Here is a 25,176-nt window from a genome sequence, read left to right on the forward strand (position 1 = left end):
GTATCCAGTGCAACCAGAGAAAATGCACAGGCGTATAACAGTCAGTACTGCCAGGTCGCATACAGCTGACACAATATTAAAAATTGTTTTATTCACATTCAGCAATTATATAATTGTCTCAACGGTCATTCAAACCAACCTAAAAATTATGTACATCGTTCCCCACAAATTCTTGTTCATTAATCTCATTGGCTAACCAGTTTGGTTAGTCTGCACAAAGCTCCCATCAAATTTACAGCACAGTAGTAATTTCGATGCAGCTTACTAATAAAGACTCCTGTTGAGCAATACTGTGTTACCTCAAGGGGATTAAGTCATAATAGATTCGGATATTTTAATAATACAACTACAATAGTAAGGTGGATCACGAAACGCGAGACAGTCTGCTGGGATAATGACTATGGTTTCCTAAAACCCAGTTAAGAGCTTTATCAGTCCCCAGTGTGTAGGATATTGGGTTTTGAACAGCGATGCAATCATCTCTTACACGGGATTGTGCAAGCTGTAATAAAAATGGATTTGATCCCAAACTGGACCACAGCATTAGCATCCCCAGAGCATCCAATAATGTGGTCGTTTGGACGCGTCTCTTTGCGCACCAACATGCCATTTTTTAGGCGGGAGGCAGCAAAACAATAAGAGATTGTCAATGTATGTGAAACTATTTTTGTACGGGTTCGTTCGAACACCGAACCCACCAGTGCCAGTGGGACGGGACAATGTTCAGCAATGCAAGGATGTAGGCGGGGCAATAAAAAAAGCTATTGTCTCTCCCAGCCAGTTCCTTGGCTTGTCGAGGATAAATCATATTTCACACCACGCATCAGCAGCAATGTGCTGGAGGAACGGCGCCCTGGAAGCGTGAGCGCCTGTGCCGAGTAAATAGACGGATCCAGCGTCCCACGCAAGACTGTCAGAGCCTCTGTCTTGTAACGAAAAAACCTCCTATCAAGACCGAGTTTGATTCAGAGGAGCCACAAGTTCATTGCTTTTACAGTGTAACGAGCCGTCTCCCGTGAAGTGCTTTAATGCAGCCTTCTGGATGAGTGAGAGAGGGAGCAGGTCAGTGGGTGTAATGTTAAAAAAACAGCAGCATTCCAGCACCTTCTTCTTCTGCCTACAGCAGTTTTGTCTTCCCTCCCTTCGTTACACGGCTCTGCTTCGGAAAGCGCTATTTAATGCGCCAAAGGTGTGGAGCGGATCGCAACACCCACCTCCTGCATTTTTTTCCCTCAACATTTTACTCTCGGTTGTTGAAAATACGCCCTCACGTTAATATATCCAAAAAAAAACTGTTCAACACGTGATATTTTGACTCGGTTCCCCTCTTCTTACCCAGACAGGTACGGGCACAGAGGTGGGTTTTTAGAAATGGGAAAAAAAAATCCCATCGCTATTCATTTAAACATACGAATTTATTAGGAAATACTAGGGGATTCCAGAAAACTTTTCGCAGTCGTTGTCCGCTAAAGCGAAAACAATCGAAAAGTAAGGGAAATAGGCGTGAATATAACCTATACTGCCCGGTAACCCTCCTCTGAGCAAAGCGAGCGCTGGAAAAGCGATACAAAGTCATACTTTGTATAGGAATTCAAAGTGGGCTCTGCGGGATCCATTTTGGAGTCCGGACTCTGGAAACATCTGGGCTGCGGTGCGACTCGCTCCTGCTGCTGGACACCAAGTCGTTGATCTCAAAGCGAGTCGTTAACTTATTCACTTCGCTTACTTAAAGCACGAATTCTCCCAGAACCGAAAAAGCAACGCATATTTCCTCCTAATTATTCGATCACTGACAGTGAGCCCCATTTTCCAACCGCTGTATACACCCTCCCTGGCAAGTCAGCTACATAAAAATCACGCGTACTGTTCAATTCAACAATGAAATGTTCCTTATAGCCTCTCCATATACATTTCTTTCTTTAAAACACATTCCTCAGCTACCCACCAGTCAGCCATGGGGCAAGGAGATTAAGCAGTCCAATTAAACAAAACGTTCCTAAGTGAACTTAAAGATGATTTATTTTTATTTTAACAGATCCTAGTAACATACAATCATTTGTTCCTTCTTACTTTACTTATCACTATTTGACAAAACATAATCAAGGAACAACATCGCGGCGCTACTATGTAGTACAGTTGTAAACTTGCAACCATTTAACCCAATTAAAGATGAACTTGCCCCATTTAAGATGCGTACTCACCCGCTGAAATGTGGATCCAGCAAGCGACGAAGAAGATGACTTTTCCCGAAGAGACACCGGGTAGCTTACCCATGTTTTATTTAATTTCCACATAGAGCCGCCAGCGCCAGGCTGAGCTCCGTCAGGTTAGCTAGTCTAGTTTAGCTAGAAAGGTGAACTAATAAAAATCCAAATAAAATTTAGCAAACTCTTTTTTAAAACCGATTTTTTAATTTAAAACGTTCTATTCCATGACCTACCCACTCATTTTTCGTCAATTTTGGCGGATTTTTAAAGTGAAGTCGAGCTCTAAGTTTCTAAACTTTTCTCCTCGCTCCCCTATCACTGTACTGAGAGGAAAATGTATTCTTCCGCAGGAAATTACGGATAGACCCATCAATGAGTGTTTACTCTAGCAAAAATCATTCATTAAATTATGACTATCCATAAATATCGCATACCAGTTTTCTAATATATTACATGCAAATAACTAGTTAAAAATGGGTTACAAATAGTTCTGACTTTTAAGCGTATAACTGCATTCACTATCTACTTTCAGGCTAAGTACTTCTACCTCGCTTTCTCCGTAGCCACGGCGGAGGAATTTTTTACCCAATTTCAATTTCTCAAAGATGGTATGAGTCAAATTTAACCCGTTCATTGATTATGTTTTTTTTTCTTTCGTTCTTTTGTCATTGTCCATTCTTCCCTTCTCTGCTTTTGTCTTGCATTTATCCCAAAGAACGATTTATTTAAAAAAATATAACTTACAAAGTCACCGTATTTCCAAATTAGTAAGCCCCACGTTGACAGAGCACAGATTTTACACGCTAATTTGTGGTGATGTGTTTCATAAAAGTTTTATTCTTTCTATCGCAAACTCTGGTGGTCTTCATCCTGCGCCATGAAAGATAGGGACTGAGGTTTTGTAAAGGCTGCTTAGCAGGGAAATGTCAAGAAGGTTGGTGATACGCTGCGTGAGGGAGGATTATTTATTTATTTTTTTATTTTTTTTGCATTTACTGTTGGATATAAAAAATTTATATGCAGCATCATTCACATTGCTGAAGGAGGGAGGGCTGCATAGAATTAAAAATTAATTTCTAAAATCACATGGCTTTATATGTGTTTTTTCTATTATTCCCAAGTAGGAATTCCAGCTGAAACCAGTACACCTTACCGATAAGGATCTGAAATTTTTAATTGCTCAGCATTTGATCTGCTACAGCTACTGGTATAGTACAGTACATGCCCTCTTTTTAAAATAAAAACTTAGAAACTGCTTTTATGCAGCTACATTTTTTTCCACAAGGGTGTTGCACTACTACGTAAATGTTTTTCCCAGTCAAAAAAGAGTCTTTTGATATATTTACTGATGCTCTTTTTGGGATAACTCCAAAATTAATGAGATTTTCTGGTATACACCTTTACAAGCTAGATATCTCTAGTGAGAATTCCAATAAAATTCCAAAAGAGTTCACTAGTTTTGGTTAGAAATAGTTGTTATGTGTTACTAGTAGATCAGCTGATGACCTTCTGCTGAGTAAGGCAGACCTGTGTTGATCAACTGATAAAGCCAGCATATTTCCGAACATTTCATGTGAATGTGATTGTTTAGTGTTTAGCTGAATGTTTTGTCATCGTTTATTTTTCAGTGCTGCAAAATTTATTCATCTTCTAAAAACATAAGTTGTAAAAGATTAACCCACAATAAATATCTACATTTTCAAAGCTGTGGTAGGTTTAAGATTATTTGGCACAACCTGAAATATTTCATTGTTTTAATAACAATAGAGTGCCATAAACAGTGGCCTGTTTGCTAATACTGTCGCCTCATACCCAGTGCTTGAAGAGGGCCAGTACTCACTGGTATTCAGTACTGGCACCTCTTTGCTTTCCTTTTCAGAGTACCAGGAATGTTACTTGTGTTCTGACATTGAAAAAGGGGGGGGGGGGGGTCTGGCACTCATTTTTCCAACTTCTCTTGGTTTTTTCTGACATGCTCAAGGGACGGTGAACTTGGAAATCCTGGACGTTCTTGATAAGATGAGCTGGGAAAATGTAGCATAAGAATTCCATGTAAAACTAATACTGTACTATATTTTAATTCTTCCTGTGGAGGGTTTTACCCTGCCTTGTGTCCAGCTCGTCGTCAGATTCACTCCTGGCCCACATGTCCGTCTACAGGGTAAGCAGCTGGAAAATTAGTGGATATATTTGAATTTTCCAGAACATGATGAATATGATATTTCGGTTAAACTTTAGTTGAATTTCAATTTAATGTCACCATTTGTGAAACTCCGCTTTCTTCAGGCCGTGAAGCCCCTCTCATTTAGGAATACTGCCACTGGGCCTTGTTTTATCAGATTGTAAAATACATTGGTGGAGGGGGGGGCGGTGTATTATCCATACAGGATCTTTCCAGACCCACCCTATTCTTTAATCTCCTTGTATAAACTGCCCTCACAAATTCAAACTGCTGGCACTGAAAGGCATTCAGGTTTGGGGATTGAGACAAGCCTTCCAGAATGTTGATTTTTATAAAGTCTCACTTTCCCGATAGAGACAATCGGCTTTTGGTTAAAAGCCTTCAAGTCAATGACCTCATGAAGGCCAACAGGACAAGTGTGACTAACAGCCTGATAAGACCACAGTCCATCTCTTTATTTTATAGTAGATATGACATTCCATTCTGTACAGCAATCAAGCCCACCTCTGGTCTTTATTCATGCTTCATCTTACCAAAGTTCCCTGTCTCCGTCCGAGTCTCCAAGTGCTAAAATATGTTGATTGTTTTCAATTCACATTGGTATTGGAGGTGCCTCTTAATGACATATTTGTTGTGTAATTCTCCATCTGTGTGGGTAAATGGGGGACATTTTCTAAAAGAAGGTAGATTTAACTGTAAAATATGACAAAGTAATTTGTTTTAGAAGAGCTGCAGAAATATAAGAGAAAAGTTTATATCTCATTGAGCTGTATATTAATGGCATTGCCTGAGTAACCAAGAGTAGTGAGTAATCAATATCCATCGGTTGTTAAGGGTAACATTTGTGTCTGAATACCAGATATGTTCGGTAATTTGTTGGGTAATGTCGAGAAAAACAAGAATTACTACTGTGACATGCTGTTTAGGCATGTTTTTTGTCGCCATTTTCCTCAGAATAGGAGTGGCTTGGCACAATTTTCGTGAGTCAGGAATGAGAACAGTGTTCTTAATATACAAATAAATAAAAAGTACAGCAAGTGATGTTCGCAAAGCCCTCTGTGGGGAAGATGGTGCGTGGCAACGGACTGAGACGCATATCGCTGGTGTGTGAAGGTTTAACTATGGCATGCGGTGCGTGTACCGCTGGTGTGAGAACAGCAGGTCGAGGACGACTGGCTCAATGGAAGGCTCCGGAGCATCCAAGCACATTTGCAGGACAGCATTGATCAGAGTAAACACAGCTGTCAGCCAGAAAACGATTTACACTGCTGGAGCACAGTGTCAGGGGGCAGATAAAGAATGATTTACAATATTTAGTAGAGGGAAGAGGAAGACCGATGGGCTCAGCCCTGGCTACCTGCTCCCTGCTTCCCATTCCGTGACTGTGGGAATAAGTCCCAGACCAAATCACTGACTTGTCCCAGCGAGGAGGAGTCAGGCCAGCTTCTATAGCGCAGCTGAGTGCTCAGGCAGTTGCTGACTATTTGTCTTATGCCCTTTGCTCTTGCTGTCTGTGAAACTGTAATTTTGTGGCCATTAAATGTTGGTGACAGGGCAAACAGACTGAAGATTGAGGGAATGCATTTTAGATGCCGAACTCTCACCCTAGTACCCCCCTCCTCTCCCCCCCCCCCACCATGCGAACACACTCCCCAAATACACATAGATATTGCCGGAAGCATCACCTCTCTAATGCCCCTTAGAGTGAAATCAGAGAAGGGTAACAGGAAGCATGCGGTGTATTTAGGGAAGATTATCTCCCTGTGACTAGTTTACACCGTAGGAAATGCAAACCGTGGTCATTTATACACTCAGTGTAGGATAGAAAAGACATAAGAGCAATGTGAGAATAAGACAGATACCCAAAGCCGGTGAAGACATTGTAAGGAAGCCCTGCTGACGAGTGTGGAACATTTACATTCGTATATTATCATATTTCAAGATATATGCATTTATAACATTGTTACAACATTTATACGCTTTTAACATTATTATAATCATGGGTATAATGTATTCATAATCCTTATATTTTTTGTCGGGGGGTGGGCTAGTACATTTTCCTTAATAGCAGACGTGGCCTTTGTTAGACATAGGCATTGCCTAAGTTAAGGGATTTGAAAAACAAAGATTAACATTTTTAAAAACCTTGTGAGGATGCGAGGGTGTGAGCGTACACAAAGGGCAAAATAGGTGTGATCTGAGAACAGGGCTGAGATGCAGACATCACTGTTTCCTTTGCTGACTTTATAATGTATATAGGGATCCCAGTCATCTGTCTCTTCTCTTCCTCACCACCATCCCCAGCTTTAGCATATTTGTTCAGACAACTGAAACATTGTGGAATGAAAGTCGATGCGACTTCACAAATCACATATGCAATTTTTTCAATTAATTAATTTGCCAGACTGCTGGAGGTCGCAATACATTCATGTCACATTTATATTATTTAGCTCTTGCTTTTGTCCAAAGTGATGTACAAGTGATGCAAACAAACACACAAACATTACAATAGTAAATATTCTACACCATAATTTCTGTATCGTTGTGGCCATTAAAATATTTGCAGATCTGTCATGCCTGATAGTCTAAAGTCCAAATATTTTGATCATACGTAGATAGATAGATAGATAGATAGATAGATAGATAGATAGATAGATAGATAGATAGATCTCTGTGAGGTACATCTCTGTGCTTGTTTATATGTTGAGGAATGCGTGGCTCTGTGTGGTATGTCTGTGAGGTACGCCTCTGTGAGGTACATCTCTGTGCTTGTTTATATGTTGGGGAATGCGTGTCTCTGTGAGGTACGTCTCTGTGAGATACGTCTCTATGAGGTACGTCTCTGTGAGGTACGTCTCTGTGAGGTAAGTCTCTGTGAGGTACGTCTCTGTGAGGTAAGTCTCTGTGAGGTACGTCTCTATGAGGTACGTCTCTGTGAGGTACGTCTCTGTGCTTGTTGGGTTCCTGAGCCAGGTCCTGAACACCAATTGTTCCAGGGCCTGGCTGACCCAGCTTTGGACAGAAAGGTCTGCCACACAGATGGGATTCACACAGATCAGCTTTTTGTCAGCTTGCCGAAGGATGGCGTGAGCTGGTATAGCTGGTGAGGTGCGGCAGCAGACACAGGTGCACCGATGGTTGCGTTTGACGTGACCTGCGGGCTGATGCGCTGTGTCACGGCCTGCCGAACTGGTCAGGGCTAAGAAGAGGCTCGCTGGCGGGTCCCAGCGGCACTTACCTTCGAGAGCAGTACGCCATGACATGGGGTGTTGAGTGGCGGAGGGATGCAGAGAAACGAAGATTGGGGGGGAGGTGAAGGTGTGAGATTTTGGGGGTGAGAGGGACATATGTCTTGAAAGATGACCTGGGTGGTTGGCAGGTGGGTGGAATGTGTGTGGTGTGCAGATCTGGCCCTATCTGCCCCTGTCCTCCTGCGCTGGGCTATTTATACTCCAGTGTGGGAAAATGCGTGGCTTATCCCGTTTGAGCCCCATTCTGTTATTTTAATGATTTCTTTTGGTACATTATAGCAGATTGTCTTCTTGATAGAAGCCTGAATGGTCAAAATGTCTGATACGGTGCTTTATCAATTACTTACTTTGTAAGGTTCTTATATATGTATGTGATTATTTATACGAACCTGTGTAGGATTCCTGTTAACAAAGTTTCTTAGGTCTGATGTGCTGGACAGTTCAGGAAATTCTCTGACTGCCTTCACAGAGCTGAGAGTAAACCAATCTGCTGATATCACCAATCTGCTGATATCACCAATCTGCTGATATCACCAATCTGCTGATATCACCCATCCATCATTGTAGTAAGTATAATGGGGGGCTTGGGGAGATGGGAGACAATTGAAGCTAAAATGATGAAGAGCTTTAAAATGTTTGTCTTAATTAGTGATGATCAGTGTCTTTTACAGCAGCTCATGTGATGGGACTTGTGAGAGTGAGTGTTAAAGTGAGTGTGAGTGTTAAACTGAGTGTTAGTGTGAGAGTGAGTGTGGGTGTTAAACTGAGTGTGAGTGTTAAATTGAGTGTGAGAGTGTGCGTGTTTTCATCCAGTAGAGTGTAAAGAGAGTGTCTGGGGTCTGGCCAGGCTGGGCTTTATTGTGTCATAAATTCACGAGCTGCTGGACGACAGGCATGGCTGGTATTCACGCCTCATCACTCTGAACTAGGGCCAGAGTGAGCCGAGCAGGACCTGTGTGGGCTGCTATTAATACCCCCTAAGCCCACGCCGCCCACGGGGCAGCACGTCTGCACCGCTGCCGATTTACAGACATGATAGCCCTTCTGCGTCTCAGGTATTATCTGTCGCTGTCGACATGTGATTTCCTTGAACCCTGACTTGCACGAGGGCATTTTTTAATATGAAAGTGCGATTGCTAAAGAGGTACCACATGGAGGTCTTCCCGGCTGTGCCTGTGGTCGTATAGGATGACACGGTCTGGCTCAGAAAGTATCTCTGTTTCAAGCGGCTCCTGGGCGCCATGGAAAATGTGCGCCGTCGGTGACGCGGGTCTGTCCGCAGCTGAGGGCTGTTCAAGGGCCTGGAAGATGCTATTGCTATTACTGCCCTACTACAGGCGCAAAGACAGCCATGCGTGGCTGACAGGTGACAGTACGGTGTATTTAACGCATTTCCATATCTGTGTATCTGTTTTTTTTTTTGTGTGATTTCTGCCTTGCCCAAAAGAGCATGCATCTGCCGTGCGAGGATCGGTGTGCATGGGAGGGCGAGCTTGTTTACCGTGTTGTGGGTGTAATTCACATACACTCGCACTGTGCGTGTCTGGATAGCGTGAGATAAGGTACACGGTGACTGACGGAGGAGCCAGTGTGGCCGGCGTCCCTAAACTGCAATCTGAACGGGCCCCTGTGAGAAGGACACGGTTCCCAGGCGGTTCCCAAGCCCGTGTGTGTACGCAGCGGGATAATAACTCATGCTGCCCCCGACTTCCTCTTTCTGTCCCTGCCTTTATGACCCCGCGCTGCCTGCCAGGCAGCTGCTCCTGTCCTCTGTTTCGGAGACGGGGACCGTGAGAGTAGCAGAAGCAGGCTGAGGGTTGTCAGGAAGGAAAGATGGGCAGTCAGTGACTGAGGGATTGCAAATGATGATCATTAATCCCGTAAACACAATTGTCAGGGTCTTCAACCTAGAGAGTGACAGAATGTGCTGGTTTATAATTGACTTTGCGCCTCAGTGTTGTGACTGTCATCATTGTTTGGACCGTAAGTCATCTTACCTGAAGTCTCACATGAAAATTAGTCACTAACAATTACTAACTAAAAGGCAGCTGCAAATCTACAGAATAATGCACCCCCCCCCCCCCCCCACCACCACCAGCAGAATCCTAAAGCTGAAACAAGTCAGGGCAAATTCTGAAATTTAAAGAACTTTTTTTCTTCCGGAAATGCATAAAGTCTTAATTTCTTTTTTGCGTCGGGGAGGCTTGGATACCCTGGTAGATTGGGGGGGGGGGGGGGGCGCACTTTTTTTAGAGTCCCTAAGCACTAAAAGAGATACATCAAACCTCGCAAATTTTACCATGGGAGGGTCCGAGGTGACGTTTTCTCAAGGGTCTCAGACTTTTCAGCTGCTCCCTTGCTTGGGAGTGATTTCACAAGGGCCCCACCTTGCTATGCGCTGTAGTCGTCTGTGAAGAGCCTGTGCTTTGGCGTCGGAGAGGGAACGGGCAGCTTGAGTGGGCACCCTCTGAATGATTTGGGATGGTGGCACAAGCGACACACAAACCGAGCTCACGGTCTGGGCCCTGTGGCTTAGACGAGCCAAGCTGTAAAGCACGTGGGCCGGCCCCTGCTTCCCACCGATCTCCTCTAACACACTCTGCTTTATACTCCAAAGAGTCGGTCAGAGGTTAGTGGAGGACTTTGTCCCCCTGCCACCCCTGTTTCATACCATCCAATCAAAATTCATATATTATTTGTTGCGTCACTCTCAATCTGAAGTGTGTTTGAAGCATTCTATATAATTCCATATATGTTTGCACAGTTTGTATACGTTTGGTCATTTATATTAAATATGCAGAAGGCTTTACGGTCAGAGATCTTCTCAAGAGCAAAGCCACAGTCACTTCCTCCCTTCAGTTCCTTGTCCTCCCTGCTACCTGCTTCTCTAAATGCCATCTCTTCACCATCTAAAGATACGGTGGAATGCCTTTAGACTTTAAAGACCTGCTCAGGAGCCTCACGGAACGGCAGCGGGTGTCACGGAGAGGGCCGCCATGTCTCGTGTTTTCTCTGCCTCACATATTGAGGAGCTCGGTATTATGAAACTGGCAGTAAGGCGTAGGTCGATGGTATTGAAGGTCTCCATATGTCACACTCTGTTTCAGTTAAAGTGGCTTTGCAGTGTGTTGGTGAGAGAGAAGGCCGATTTGACCTCAGTATGGGTGTCACACGTCACACTGGCTAAATACCTTTCCTGTGCTTTTTACACTGCGCTATCCTCCACATTACTTCCCTTCCTCTTCCTTTTCTTATCGTTTCCTCGCTCTCTTCTCATTCACTGCTGCTTGTTTGCAGACTTAAACTGGCCAGCAGCTTCACTGGGCCGGGTTACGTTTCCCAGTTTCATTCACGTCTAAACCCGCCCTGGGTCTAAGAGTGCTTGGATGCATGTTCTGCCAAAATGCCGGTACCGGTGGTTTCAGGTCTGCTAAAATCATCCATCCATCCATCCATTCATTTTCCAAACCGCTTATCCTACTGGGTCGCGGGGGGTCTTGAGCCTATCCTGGAAGCAATGGGCACGAGGCAGGGAACAACCCAGGATGGGGGGCCAGCCCATCGCAGGGCACACTCACACACCATTCACTCATGCATGCACTCCTATGGGCAATTTAGCAACTCCAATTAGCCTCAGCATGTTTTTGGACTGTGGGGGGAAACTGGAGTACCCAGAGGAAACTCCACACACATGTGACCCAGGCGCAGACTCAAACCTGGGTCCCAGAGGTGTGAGGCAACAGTGCTAACCACTGCACCACCATGCCACCCCCTGCTAAAATCAGCTTCAATAAAAATATTAAAGATAAATCGGTCAGTATTCCTGATTAAAAATGAATGATGTATGTTTTTATATATATAAATATATGAGTGCATTTTGAGTGTGTGTGCACAGTATCAGTGACCCCTTACCACACAAAGTATGTTAATCCAATCAGCTTCGTTTTCACATGACTGTCATGCTCTCACTGCTGCCATGGTAACTGAGAGAGCAGGGAGGATGGGGGGGGGGCAAGCAGTACACCCTCCATGCATTCCTTTCTCCATTCTTCAGCTCACTTTCCACTTCTCTGACTTTTGTTTTTTAATGCTGTCTTTCTCCATAGTGTCTGGCAGGTCTGAAGGACACATATAGACTGTTAGATCTTTCTTGCAGTAGTACCTTCCTCTTTTACAGCCCAGCTTCCGCTTTTCACATGCATGGGTGGGTGCTAAACTGCATTCTCCCCACTGTCACCTGCCTCGGGTCTCTTAGAACAGTGTATTCCAACCTGACAGGGAGCTGGGAGGGAGCAAAAACATGGACCATCCAGCAGAGAGCTGGGGAAGCAAAAAGGTGTACCGTCTCAGGGTCCCTGAGGACCAGATTTGGAAACACTGGTCCAGAACACCCTCAGATACATACCCATAAAACCCACTGCAGGAATTTAAGCCAGCTTTGCTGAGATTTAGGAAACTCAGAGAAACATGATTTGCAGTTTGAAGCAAAAAGGGAGGCATCAGAATGGATGGATATTGGTGGTTTGGCCCCAGTAGAAGTAATGCCAGAGATCATCCTGTCCCGAGGAGCTCTCTGCTTTGTTGGTTATTCTGGGGTCTTGTCGGCTGCACTATTAAACTGCAATTAGACCCACCACCAAGTAACAAGAATGAAAAACATCTGCATGCTGTATATCCCTATGCTTTAGCATGCAGTGGTCACTCTACATGAGCAGGGGAGGTGGCTAGAGATTTTGGGCCCCCATCCCAAACCAATCCAATCATCTTTTAAATTTTTTAACTTAAAAAGTGACTTGGAAATATTAACCCCCCTTACAGCACCCCTGAGTGTGTTCCTGTAATGGGATTTCAGGTCTGCACAGACCCCCCCCCCCTCCCCATTGTACTCATGCTGCCGTATTTGTCCTAGCACTCACCCTCCTGCCTGAAACTGTTGCTTTCTGCCTTTGAGCCCCTTGGAGGTCTGCAAGTATGTCAGCGAGTTAATTATTTTACTCAGTGAGTGTTTTCACATCATTTTATACATGAACTACATAATTCACTGAAATAATGGTTTTAATTCTTAATCACTGTAAGGCACATACTTACCTGAGAGTTCAGAATTGCGAGCTCGGTCCAACCTTCCGCAATCTAAAAAGTATACAGCACATGGCATGTTGTCCCGATACACATCGCCCCCTGCTGGCACAGACAGAGGTCGCTGCAGTTATACGAAAGGGGCGTCCGCTGTTGGTCGCATCGCAGGAACGCAGTGGGGGCATGGATAGCGTACAGATTAGGGGGGGCAGACCTTCATAGCGGTCTTGGATATTTAAAATGATAAAATTATATGAAGTGGTGCCGGTAGGGCTTGTTTCACACTTGGCGCTTCCTTACAATGCGTCTAAACGCGTCTAAGTTTCCCAAACTTGTTTTTTGAAACCATGGTTTTTAGCACACATATTATTTTTAAATACAAAACTGCTTCTTTATGTGTTTTTAATTTAAACACGCACCTACAGTGCTTTATAAAAGTCGACGTTAGCTGTGCAAGAAATGCTTTAGTTAGGCAAAAAAGTGAATCCGCCGATAGTTGCGCCTGACAGCCATGGCGAAAGCACACTGCTACTAATGAAATGGGCGGACTGGGCCACACACACTGCTCCAGAGTAAAGCTGCAAAGCGCAGCATAAACACGGTACGAAAAATATAGCAAGCTATTAAATATGATAAACAATAATTTAAAGATTGGAATAGTTGTTGACTGAGATCTAACTTTATAGTTAACACGATACTGTTAGCTACATTCACATCTCCAGTGACCATGCGGGGACCTCCACTGACTAGGAGTTCCTCACTGAAAACGGCCACCGCCAAATCTTGGGTGACAAAGCCGTAGATTTGGCTAGAGACTGTAAGTGGGACTTGATACCAAAACAATGACACGTTTAGATTCATAATAAGACTCGTCTTGATTATCCAGCGAACAAAACACTGTACCAGTCGCTAACTTTATTTTTGTAACTGCAGGTTTCATTTAATCATGTACATATTTGCCTCAAACTGCTAATAATGTTTTCTTGCCTTTTTTTAAACATAACATATATGTAAACTTTTTACAATGTACCGTTAAGCTTGTCAGTCTATACATATGGGAGTCCGGTCCGGTAACACTTATGATCGTCAGCTCAGACACAGACATGACAAACGTAATCCAGGGTATCCCTTGTTCTCGGGGTAAACACGACTCCTGTTAGCATGACACAAAACTCCCATTGAACTCTTCAGCGAGACCAAATGACAGCACAGAGACAGGTGTATGGGTGCATGGCCGCCTCATCCCCAGCTCCGCCACGCAGCACAAACGCTGAGGCAGGTCGGGCACCCGTTAGCGTTTAAACACAGAGACTGACACAAAGAGCACATCCACGCACGCACATCCTCTTTAACTTAAACCAGATCCTCTCTCTCACACTCATACACATCAGCCATTATCAAACATGTTGTGCTAGTGTCAATTAAACCCAGCAATAAGAATAACATTAATAGTAAATTACAGATCTGTGTCGATCTACCAATAGGAAGGCGGCCAGCCTGACGGCCTAAAGAGCAGGATGGATCCTGGTGGAGTAACGTAGCCTCGTTTATTTTGTTCTGTTCCTCCATCTGGACGTTCTTCAGACCTCCTTGGATTCCGCTTCTTTGCCTTCCCCTCACCCCCCCTCAAGTCCTAACCCCCCCCTGCCCCCCTAATTCAGAGCCACCAGAAACGCACGTAGACAATGAGCATGATGAAAAAGACGCCACCGGCGGCCAGCTTGGCGTAGGTGGAGCGAGTGTTCAAATATTTGGCGTCGCTGCGGTACTTCTTAGATAGGCTGGACAAGTTCATGGCCTTGGAGTCCAGAGCTGGAGGACAGTGGAGGGGGCGGCAAAACAACGGCAGCCATTATCACCCTGCTACGCTAACAACTTTAGCAGATTAATGTTAGCTTAGTAGTGCAGAGCTGATTACAACCAAACGCACGACGGGGCATGTGCCTGCGAGCAAGGACTGTTTACCAGATAAGGCCTCGCCTCTCTGCAGCACCTCCTCAATGTTGGCCACCATGATCCTCTGCACGTCCTGGAGCTCCGTGTTGATGTTACCGAGGTTCCTACGTGCTCTGCTGTCTATGTACGACTTTTTTGTTTTCTGGATGTAGGTATCTGGTAAAACACACAAGAGATGAGTCCCTCAGCAGCAAGTATGGTTTGGCGCCAGAACATTTTCTGTATCAGCATCATGACAATGATCCCAAACAAATCACAGGCTGCATAAGCTTATTATGTGGGGGTATTTGGATTAAGCAATTTGCTCAAGGGTACAAGCAGAGAGCCTTCCCAAGATCTGAGCTGGGAACCTCTAAGATCTCAAGTCCTACTTCTCTCCTCAAACCTTGCATCACTGAAGACCAAGTCAAGATAGCAGTAAGGAAGCTGCACACTGGTACAGTGGTGAGCCTGGATGGCGGTTTCCCAGCAGCGCTCAAAGCACATGCCAACCAGGAGGAGGTGCAATCGCCCTCACCAAACTCTATGAAGGAGTATGGGCGCGAGACACTGTGGACCTTCTTCCCATGTTGCTCGTGGAACTCAGCTTGAAGGTCCTCCAGGTACGCGAAGGCCAGCTTCTTTGGGAAACCCGCCTCACACAGGACCAGGTAACACACGCCTTTCTCAATCACGTAGCTATGGGGACATAGTGCCCTTTAGTAACTGGAGAGTTCATTCCGTTTTAGGTATGAGATGGCGTTACCATACAACATAAACTGCCAGTCAAAAGATGACGGCATAGTCAGATTCTAGGCTGTTCTTTAACTTTAATGCAATAACCATTTCATCCTATGTATTTAATGTCCCTTGTTGAAAGAATGCAAAGAATATTGGGTGTATTTCGAATAAATAGTACCACATACAGGTTACCACATAAGGGGTGTGATGGGCATGTAGTGGTTTGGTACTCACTGGAAGGCCATGGCGCCGGCCTCTAATGTGCAGCGTGTGGGGCTCTGCTCGTTGAGTTTGCGAAACAGCAGCTTGGCCTGGCTCTGGTACTGCTGTAGGTCCCGGCCCAGCTGAGCCCAGCGTCACCGGCAACAGTTTTTCAAACAAAATCATTTTAGATTATTAGCAAAATATCTTTTCCCAAGAACAAGGCAGTGTAGAAAACGTCACCGAATCAATTTTCATCTTTCCGTATTTGTCACAAACCTTTTCACTTCCCTTCACGAGAGCGGGGGAAAGAGAAGCACATTGTCAGTTTTCAAAATCACGGGTTTTAAAAGGTTTAGTTGTTTGGTTGCTAGGTAACTTTCACTGTAAAAATATTTACGATATCTATACATTTATATTTGCGATAGTTTTGCATAGCAGCTTCTATCAGTTAATGCGTAACATTTTTATAAGTGGCTTATACATCATTGACCAGTGCAGAGAAGGTGACCACCTGATCTGACAACAGTGCAGTACAGTGCTGCCTATCCATGTCACGCCAGGGAGTTACCGATTTTTCATTTATAAGTTACAAAACAACTTTTGACTCACGCCAGCTAGTGCAAGACAAATAGCCAGATTCCTAACAACCGGAAAACCACTCCTCGGAGTCATATCAAGAAACATATATAACAACTGAATATGTAATATCTGGAACTGACACCTATTACTAAAATTCCATGTTATTCCATCTTATTAGCCAGGACTCGTTAATTGTTGATATTCAACGACCCGCTGAAGCTGAACATTCATTCGCGATAACAGTGCATCTAACCTGTTCATCCTCCTGCATGGAGGCGGCGAGAGGCAGCCCGTCGGCCAACCGAGCGATCATTGTCAGCAAAACCATTTTAAGCCAATTGTTCTGACTATCCCAAAAAACAAAACTGTTCGTTACAGAAAACTCGACCCTCCTGATTTCGCAGCAGCAGCAAGTACCCTAGATTACCAGCGCAATGAAAACACCGACGCTGAGGTGGCCGGAAGTGATGCTGGTGTGTCACTCAATTACGCCCGCCCTTAAAGTACAACGTGATTCGTATAAAAAAGGTTCCGGCCAAAAATAAGTGACACGGTAATTGTAATCAGACTCGAACGTCAGACCGACAGTAAAACTTGTATCTGATGTTGTTCTGTGTCCCATGTGTACTGAATACGTCCTGCTACTTTTTTTTTTAAATAAGGAAACATGCTATTATATCCGTCATTTTGCGCGTTATATTTGACTCACTTATATTCAGTCTACGATTAAGTGCCGGTTGAAGCTAACACATCGCCTAAGTCAAGGTTCACAACGGGGCGCCCCGTCAAACTTTACCTCCCGTTTCTACTTCGGCGGTTTGGTAAGGAGGTGCCCTCTCAGATGCTGGTGCCCTAGGCGGCTGCATTACACTTAGCAGATGCATTTAAGCAAAGCAACATACAGTTGGCACAGTCCAAGGCAGGAGTTATTCAGTGTACATGGTGACTTGCAGGTGTACCTGTGGTTTAGGGTGGGTGAAGTGCTGCTAAATGTTATAATCCCACTTCTCAAAGACTTTAAACCATTGGAATCCTGGTCCTAAATGCAAAAAAGTACAATTAATCTGCACCGAGCTGTGCTCTGATATACATTCTCCTGTCAGCATGATCTGCATCTTCATTTTGTCATGCCTCTTGATTAGTGAATCACTACTGAAATTTTTAGGTTTAAGGAAAATGTCTAATAACGTTTTTTTTTCCTTTTAACAAACAGGCATTTGTTCCAAGCTCATCCACACAGTGATCTTCAGCTCAATTCTGTTCAATTTATTTTTATATGGCACCTTTCACTACAGACACGCCACAAGGCACTTTACATTAGTGTATGGTAATACATCACTACATTATTTATACAGAATAACAAAAACGGGGAGAAGGGAAGACAAAGAAAAAAAGAATGAAAGAAAGTCAAATGACACACATCCCTGCTTATTCTTCTCATCCGTTCTCAGATTACTCCAGATTACATCTGGTCACCTGACTAAGAGACACGCCCCCATGAAGTTCAGAGCGTGCTCATTGCGCCTACTCTGAAAAAGATCAAGGGTCTTTTTTTTTTATTTTGGAGCTGTCAGAGGGAGACATCAATTCCAACATCTGCTGACAGTTTCACTCAAAGACTAGCCTGCTTACTATAAGAAGCTTCAATCAGAGATAGCTAAAAAAAAACTGCTCATCTGCATGCAGAATCAGTGTCCTTGGCTTGCCATTTCAATCTCAAGATCTCAGTTTAGTCAGTGATTGTAATCTCCCCTTAAAGTACCAGAAACTCAAAGCACAATGGATTTTGTTCCCTGCACTATCTGACCAGAGAGCTGTCGGATACCTGCACTGCTTTCGGTTTTCAGGCGGGTCTACAGGAAATGTAGAAATCACATCACGTGTTCTGCCTGCTAACCCATGAGTGCTATGAGGAAGAGAAACCGAGGCTGAATAATAGTTTTTTCCATTTTTCCTCTAGTTTTGATAACCTAGAATCAGAATTAAATCTCATCACATCACTTCCAAGCTTTCTGTACAAATCACATTTTTGGCCACTTAACCAATATATTTGTGCATAGAAAGCCCATGTTAGTCTCTGTAGAGCCTGGTGGCAGGGAACACCCAAGCAGCCCCTCCCCCAACGCTGACCCCAATACTTAGCGCTCATTGGCAGGCAAGGTTCCGTCACATGACCAGGGTGGTTTCAGCTTGTAGCATGTCAGAGCACATCACACAATCTAACATGCACTGTTGTTATCCTTGGATCACAAGGCTCCGTAATGTCTGCACACATTTCAGATTTTCATCGATATTCCAACAACGATAGATAACTGCTTCCATTTAGATGTGTATAAACCGTGAGGGTACAGGGAATGTTGTGTATTTGCCGCAGCCCGAAAAAAGGTTCATGATAGCAACTAATCAAACAGGTAAAATAATTGGACTATGCTTGGTACTTTGTTACATAAAAGTTATTGAATAACTGTGTTCAGCAACTTAAAGACATTCACTTCTAGCAGTTACAGTGTTTAATGCAGTGTTCAGGTGTCTAATATGTGATATCCTATAATTACTACAGAAATATCCATATTTTAAACCCATTTCATATTGATAAAGCTGTAATATTCTCAAAAAGCAGTTAGAATGTGAAGATAAGAGAACTATGGTGTCACAGCATAAGATTTTCCTGCAATATGCGTTACACAAGTTCAAAATCAAATGCACAGAACTAGTGTATAAAATAAATATTTAGTTGATGACACTCAGCATCAATCTGCAACATCATAAAACTGACCTTTTGCTGATATATTTCCAGTGCTAAGGGCGTGAGAACCAGGTGCACGCCTGCATGCTATATTATCAAGTGTGATATGTTGCTCAATAACCTGTATGTTACTTAACGTGAAAACGCAGCCAGTTTCTCCAAAGACTAGTGTCTCATTTTGTCTACTTGTACTTGCAATTTATCACTAAATCCCGTATTGCTTTCATTGTTAATGACATTATATTGAAGTAATTATTTGAACACTGAGCACTCTGTACTCCATACTGATTGGATAATGCAGGTGGTAATGGAAAATGTCCACAACAGAGGGGTTCACAAATCATGCCCAAATCAAATCAGTAACTGCTCATCCAGCTCATTCATTTTCCAAGTAATTCTAAAAATCCTCACCCACAACTAGTGCGGCTAAACTCGGACACAGGCAGTATCACTCACGGTATTTAGTGACTGTATGTTTTATTGTATCCGTTAGTTGTTCAGCAGCTCTTAGTTATTACAGTACATATGTGATAATGAATAAGAAAAAATTCAAGGATTAAGGTGCAATGATTAGGATAGTAAACAAAAGATGAAAACAACATCAAGAAGGACAGTGAATTAGGTTCACAGAAGACATCAATAAGTGACAATGAGGTGACATCTAGTGTCTGTGTGTGTAGCAGCTGAAATGTTTCAGAAATGGCCTGGAAACTCAGAACTCGTACATCTCAGCTCTGAGCTTCACTTGTTGCGAATGAAAATGAACACGGAGACACGTCTGAACCGATACAGATTATATAAAGTATGTTCACTTGTAAAACGTCTCGTTAAAAATTCCCTTGTTCATTTTGTAAACATACAAAGAGAAAGAAGGATTTGATCATGTGTTAATGTCATGGCAAGGGGGAGATGCCACAATGCTGTTTGTAACGTTTGGTCAGTGAGTGCAGCTGTGAGGGGGCACGCAGTGCTTCCCAATTTCGGGATATTCTCCCCTTGCCGCATCCCACCTCCGCTATTAGCTGCGATGTTCCCTTGAGACCTGCTGGATTCGCTCCGCAACGGAGAGGGTGAGCTGAGCGGGGCAGGGCAGCAAGGGGAGGCGGGGGGGGCCGAGAGCCAGTCCGGAGAGCGTGCTCATCAACTGCTTGTTCATGGCGACATCAAAACCTGCAGACGGTGCACAGCACAGCACGGCTCAGCACTGCACGGCTCAGCACTGCACGGCTCAGCAAGCAGGTTCCCACCCAGCCCCTCAGAACCCACCTCCAGACAGGTGTACAGGCCACACGGTCACACTCACCCTGTTTCACGGCGGGGCACAGAAACTCCTGCATCTGCAACTGAATGAGAGGACAGCAGTCAGAGCTTCGGGGCATAACCGGTAGCAAAGCTGAACGCGTGGCTTGCAGGCACCTTGGCCTACCTGCAGAGTCCTGGCCTGACAGACGTCCCCTTTGCCATAGGCCATCAGCAAGCTGTTCGCCAGGGACCCAAAATAATTAAAGGTGCTGAGGAGGACAGGCTGATGTTAGCGGCAGTGCTGGGATGGCAGGCTAACTGAGGCCGAGGGGTCAGTCAACCAACCCTTCATATACGCAGCTGATTACTGTAATATCTGTAACTTACTGACCTGAACAAATCTACAGCATCGGACTGGGCTAATTATGTGAGGTCACAGGGCTGTACGAACTCATAAAGCGACCAGGTCAGCCTGAACAGTGAATATGGGGAGACAGAGCAAAGTGGGTTGGGGGGGATTTCGGAAGTACAGACTGACCTCCCCACTGCACCGTTGGCACCCATGGATAACGCCGCCAGCAGCTGCTGTAAATCGAAACAGAGAAAATCCCTCTTCAGGGCAAAGTGCGACACAAACATAGGGAACACCGCTAGCAGCGATGTCACCTCCAGACACTCTCTCGATTGGCTGAGCCGTGTGCGTTACAGCGGGCTGATGCAGTACCGGCAGAGAATGGTGACGAGGCACACTGACGGACACAGATTAGGTCTCTGGGCCAAATGGTGGTACAGAAATGGACCGACACTCAGGGAGCCAATCAGCTTGTAGCATGCAGAGACGCAGAGGAACAGCAATGAGCAGGCAGACGGTCATGGCTGTTATGAAGCAGAAGGGGGAAAGTGGTGGATTGAAAGCATTGTGGGATATTATGCAGCCATACAGCACGGGGCACAGATCAGGCACAGCCATACAGCACGGGGCACAGATCAGGCACAGCCATACAGCACGGGGCACAGATCAGGCACAGCTATACAGAAGACATTCTGACCTCATCCACGCCATAAAGCAGCGACCAGTGTGGTTTTGCATAAGACACACACTGGCCAAAATCCATCAGGTCACTGCCGCTGAATTTCAGCCCTCTGAAGGTGGGAATAAGCGCATCGATCCCTTCCAGCACATCCCTGGCTCGCACTGAGGATGAGAAAAGCGTGGGCACTCCAAGGCAGAGCTCACATCAGATCAGGAATTGAATAAAGGACAGCAGTGACGGGTTGGCTACTGAAACGCCTGCATCTGACTGCAGGCAATAAGTGACCTCTCTACCAGCAGCCTTATCTGCCCGACAGGGAGCCATATCTGCAGCTGCGTTAGCAGCCTGCTAAAATAAGCCAAGGACTCACAGCTGAGCCCCGTCATGGCAGGAATGTGATAGTAGTAAAACGGCAGAGTTGGAGCTTCAGCGGCAATCTCCTGGAGGAACCGGCGAATGCCATCTGAAACAGGAAGAGGAAATTAGACAGCCGCAGCAGCTGCAAGTCATCCAGGACACGGCGATTCGGGGGGGGGGTCATCAAGAACAGAGGGGAAAAAAAGCAAAGAAACACAAAGATGTGGCTCACAGGAAAGGCACAGACCTGCAGTAGCAGATTTGAAGAATGAGGGAGCGATGACAGCTATCCCATTAGCCCCTGCTCCGGCTGCATGGCGAGCCTGCGGCAAAGGCACTGATTAGCATTCAGGGGTCCACCAACACTTTGAAGTAGAAGTTATTGAGGCAAGTTCTTACCAGTTCTTGAGAGTCCTTGAGACTGTAACAGCCCACGTGTACAATCACCTGATTCAGTCTGGAAAAGGACAGCACCGTGAGCCTCTCGCACGCTCATGCTTGCGCACGCTCGCACACGCCCGCCCGCACTTACTTGCCCTTGCCCCTCCTACACCACTCTTCTGTCAGCCTCTTCCTCTCTTCAGTGCACAGGGACACCCCCTCCCCTGTCGTCCCATTCACTAAAAGGGAAACAGCCAGAGAACCAAGTCCAGACTACAATTTTGTATCAACCAATCAGTTGAGTATAAAGAATCACAGCCACCCAACAAAACACAGGCCAAACCTGTGTCCATGTCACAGTGGGGACTGAACCCGGGTTCATACTACAGGATGTATCCTATAAGTTTATTGTGTCAAAAAGATTCACATATGGAAACAAACATTGGTTCTGACTGACCGGTCATAAACTGGCCCTTTATTTTATGTGCAAAAATTACCATATGTACAGTATACTGTATAATAAAATTATATCATCTTTCAAAATTATATCATCATTGTTTGGTGTTTTTTAACCTTTAATCGCCATTTTCTTAGATCACTGCTAAACTGTCATATATCCATGTAGGGCAAAACTGGCACTGGCAGACATGCCCCAGTCCTGGCCGAACATCTGCGCTCTCGGAACGGTCGTAAAATCACAAGTCATACAGGTCGTAAGTTGAACGATTTCCTGTACGGGCAAAAACATCAATGCATGTTTTTTTTTTATTAAAACACGTCTGTCTAAACTCACCAAACACATTCAGGACACCTTGTTTCTCTACCAGGTAGTCAACGTAGGGACCGATCACAGGCAGGTTGAGCTCACTACAAAAGGAGACTGGAATTAACAGAGAGCAAAAAGCAAAAACCACACTACAGCAAGAGCAGAAGGAGAGCGTACCCTTGGGGCGTAAGCGGGGTGAAAGTGGCAGCCACCAGCCCTGTAAGTTTCCTGTTTGTGAAGGAAGCCATCTGTGGAGTGCTGTGAAACCCTGAGTGGCAAAAATCATGAAAAAGTCATCTTAATAAGCTCATTATCGCTCCTTATTTCTAAATGTGATTGTTGGACAACAGAGTGACATGATGCTCCAGCAGTCAGCTCTAACTAGCAGGTTTAGTTACAAGCGCGGATTTTAATATTTTACTGGAAATAGCCTAATGCATACAGTACACAGAAAAACGCCAGTAATGCGATAACCTAAATCTGTCTATAATCTTCAGTAGTTTAATCAATACACCTTCTACTCACCTTTGTACCTTGAGGTTGACCTACTGGGAGGTTCAAGCACAAACTAACCCAGTTGAACTTCTTAAAAACCTTTCCCCGGGTAACAGGTCATTTTAAAAAAGTACTGAAGTTTCTATATAAGATTAATGACCTAACTGATGCCGTTTTAGGGAAAAACCTGTCGATAAAACTACACCGATTTTAGGCACATCTTTTCCCTTAAACCTTGACATATGACATTATTATCCCATTAGTTTATTTACTTTTACATAATTAATTGGTACCTTTAGTCTAGAACTGGAGGATTTAGAACAAAACGAAGAAAACAAGATACGCTACTTAACATTTTTGTCACGTCTATATTCCATTCTCACTGCAATAGTATAACTGCAACAACTTTAATTCGTTAACTATTTTCTCCGTACGGTAAAACGATCAAGTCCAATTCACAGCAGTCATTATACAACTTGTAGTTTTACCGTCATTCATGTTACAAGTAAACACACCTTGGAAACGAACTCGCTTAGATGTTCAGTCTTCCACGAGCTACAACTGGAGCACGAGAATACACTAATCGTTCCATTCTGCTGAGTTAGAAGTAACAAGCACAAGCTTATCATGTGATATTTTGTCATGTGTCCAGCTTCATGGGAAGTGTAGTTTTAAGAGAGACGGGCGTCTAACGCCGACTAGTGTTTACGTTCAGAAATTGCAGGGGATAAACGTCCATCCATTTTCCAGTCTCCCTTATTATCAGTGTCTGGGGGGTGTTAGAAACTGGGCAAGAAGCAGGAGAGCGATTTTAGACGAGAGGACCCACACATAATCATACATCATGGACTCGGTTTTGCCTTAATGGTTGTTTTCGAAATCCAGTACAAAACCCACACTGTCTGAATTATTATTTCTATGTATTTTGTATTATTACTTTGTGTGACGGTCTGTCTGCCAAACAGGAAATACTTTTTATGGAAACTAAAAAAATGTGGTGAAAGTTCAGTTTGTCATTCATGTTCTTATTGCACGTTCTGGTTTCTTAATTATAATAATGCTGCAAACTTCCATCCATCCATTTCCCGTACCTACTTGTTCTATTCTGGGCGAGGGAATCCTGAGCAAGGCAGTGAATAACCAAGGCGTCAGCCCAAAGCACACACACGGGCAATTTGGTGACGCCACTTCACATTACCATGTTCGTACGGTGGGGAACAGAACTGTACTAGGTCTGCACCCTGTTTTTGACAGCGTAGTCCCAGAGGCGTGAGGTAACAGTGCTAATGACTGTGTCACCGTGCCACACAGTGCAAGCCCTGCATTTGTAAATATGGATAATCTTCTGTAATACATTAGGGGTAGCAAGGTCGTTAGGTTCACTACAGACTGCAAAACAGCTCGATCCGTTCCTGGTCATAGGCGGCTCTAGGCTTTTCGCCCAGAGGGGGTACAAGGTGAGTGGGCCCAACCAGTCATTCATCCAGATAAATACATTTGTAAAAATAATAATAATAATGAAATAGCAAATACAACAAATTATTATAATACCTTAATTTGACTAAAACAAGCCACTTTTTTCAAAAATAACTTTACAATAATAATAATAATAATAATAATAATAATTATTATTATTATTATTATTATTTTATTGAACCTAATATGCCACAAAAAGCGTTTTCAAGTGTAATTGCGTCCCCAGTGAAATTGCCTAAGTTCTTGGCATTTTATTATTCTCTACTGGGTGACAGTCCCTCTTAAATTTTTATTGTCTCTAAAACAGTAAAAAAAAAAAAAAAACACATGGCTTTTGTTTTCTCGCGTAATGAACTTCTGTCTTTATAAATAGAACGCCTCGCAACATCCAGAATGATCAAAAACTAATAAAAGCTACCGTGTTGCACATTACTGTATTGTCGACGTACTGCTTGCGTTTTTTCAACGCTATTTGGTATAAATGTGCACATCCCGGATAGCTAT

General features: G+C 44.1%; 3 protein-coding genes across 5 annotated transcripts in view; all 3 read right to left on the reverse strand.

Moving 5' to 3' along the window:
• notch2 (notch receptor 2) overlaps window positions 1-3,108 on the reverse strand; it is a 35,949-nt gene extending 32,841 nt beyond the window's left edge. Inside the window, exon 1 of one of the 2 annotated variants that reach the window (XM_048975803.1) lies at window positions 2,202-3,108. In XM_048975803.1, coding sequence (XP_048831760.1) covers window positions 2,202-2,274 — 73 coding nt within the window. In that variant the 5' untranslated portion in view covers window positions 2,275-3,108. The remainder of the gene's footprint in view (window positions 1-2,201) is intronic. The other variant, XM_048975804.1, reaches the window with a different exon arrangement.
• A 10,508-nt stretch (window positions 3,109-13,616) lies between these two features.
• Window positions 13,617-19,256, reverse strand: sec22bb (SEC22 homolog B, vesicle trafficking protein b). The gene is made up of 5 exons (XM_048977048.1): window positions 16,429-19,256; window positions 15,627-15,736; window positions 15,190-15,350; window positions 14,682-14,828; window positions 13,617-14,528 (listed from the first exon to the last, which is right to left on the reverse strand). The coding sequence occupies exons 1-5, from the start codon at window positions 16,501-16,503 to the stop codon at window positions 14,374-14,376; spliced, it is 648 nt and encodes a 215-aa protein (XP_048833005.1). The 5' UTR covers window positions 16,504-19,256; the 3' UTR covers window positions 13,617-14,373.
• A 125-nt stretch (window positions 19,257-19,381) lies between these two features.
• On the reverse strand, window positions 19,382-23,832 carry npl (N-acetylneuraminate pyruvate lyase (dihydrodipicolinate synthase)). Of its 2 annotated transcripts, none has more exons than XM_048977046.1 (12): window positions 23,712-23,832; window positions 22,879-22,969; window positions 22,729-22,802; window positions 22,087-22,174; window positions 21,954-22,011; window positions 21,802-21,877; window positions 21,568-21,660; window positions 21,213-21,358; window positions 20,702-20,748; window positions 20,348-20,432; window positions 20,225-20,264; window positions 19,382-20,091 (listed from the first exon to the last, which is right to left on the reverse strand). In XM_048977046.1, the coding sequence occupies exons 2-12, from the start codon at window positions 22,947-22,949 to the stop codon at window positions 19,940-19,942; spliced, it is 930 nt and encodes a 309-aa protein (XP_048833003.1). In that variant the 5' UTR covers window positions 22,950-22,969; window positions 23,712-23,832; the 3' UTR covers window positions 19,382-19,939. The 2 variants fall into 2 exon arrangements, with proteins under 2 accessions (XP_048833003.1, XP_048833004.1); XM_048977047.1 differs by lacking the exon at window positions 23,712-23,832 and adding an exon at window positions 23,227-23,705.
• Window positions 23,833-25,176: the final 1,344 nt, after the last annotated feature.

The sequence above is a fragment of the Brienomyrus brachyistius genome, chromosome 15 (genome assembly GCF_023856365.1).
Source record: "Brienomyrus brachyistius isolate T26 chromosome 15, BBRACH_0.4, whole genome shotgun sequence".
Lineage (NCBI taxonomy): Eukaryota > Metazoa > Chordata > Actinopteri > Osteoglossiformes > Mormyridae > Brienomyrus > Brienomyrus brachyistius.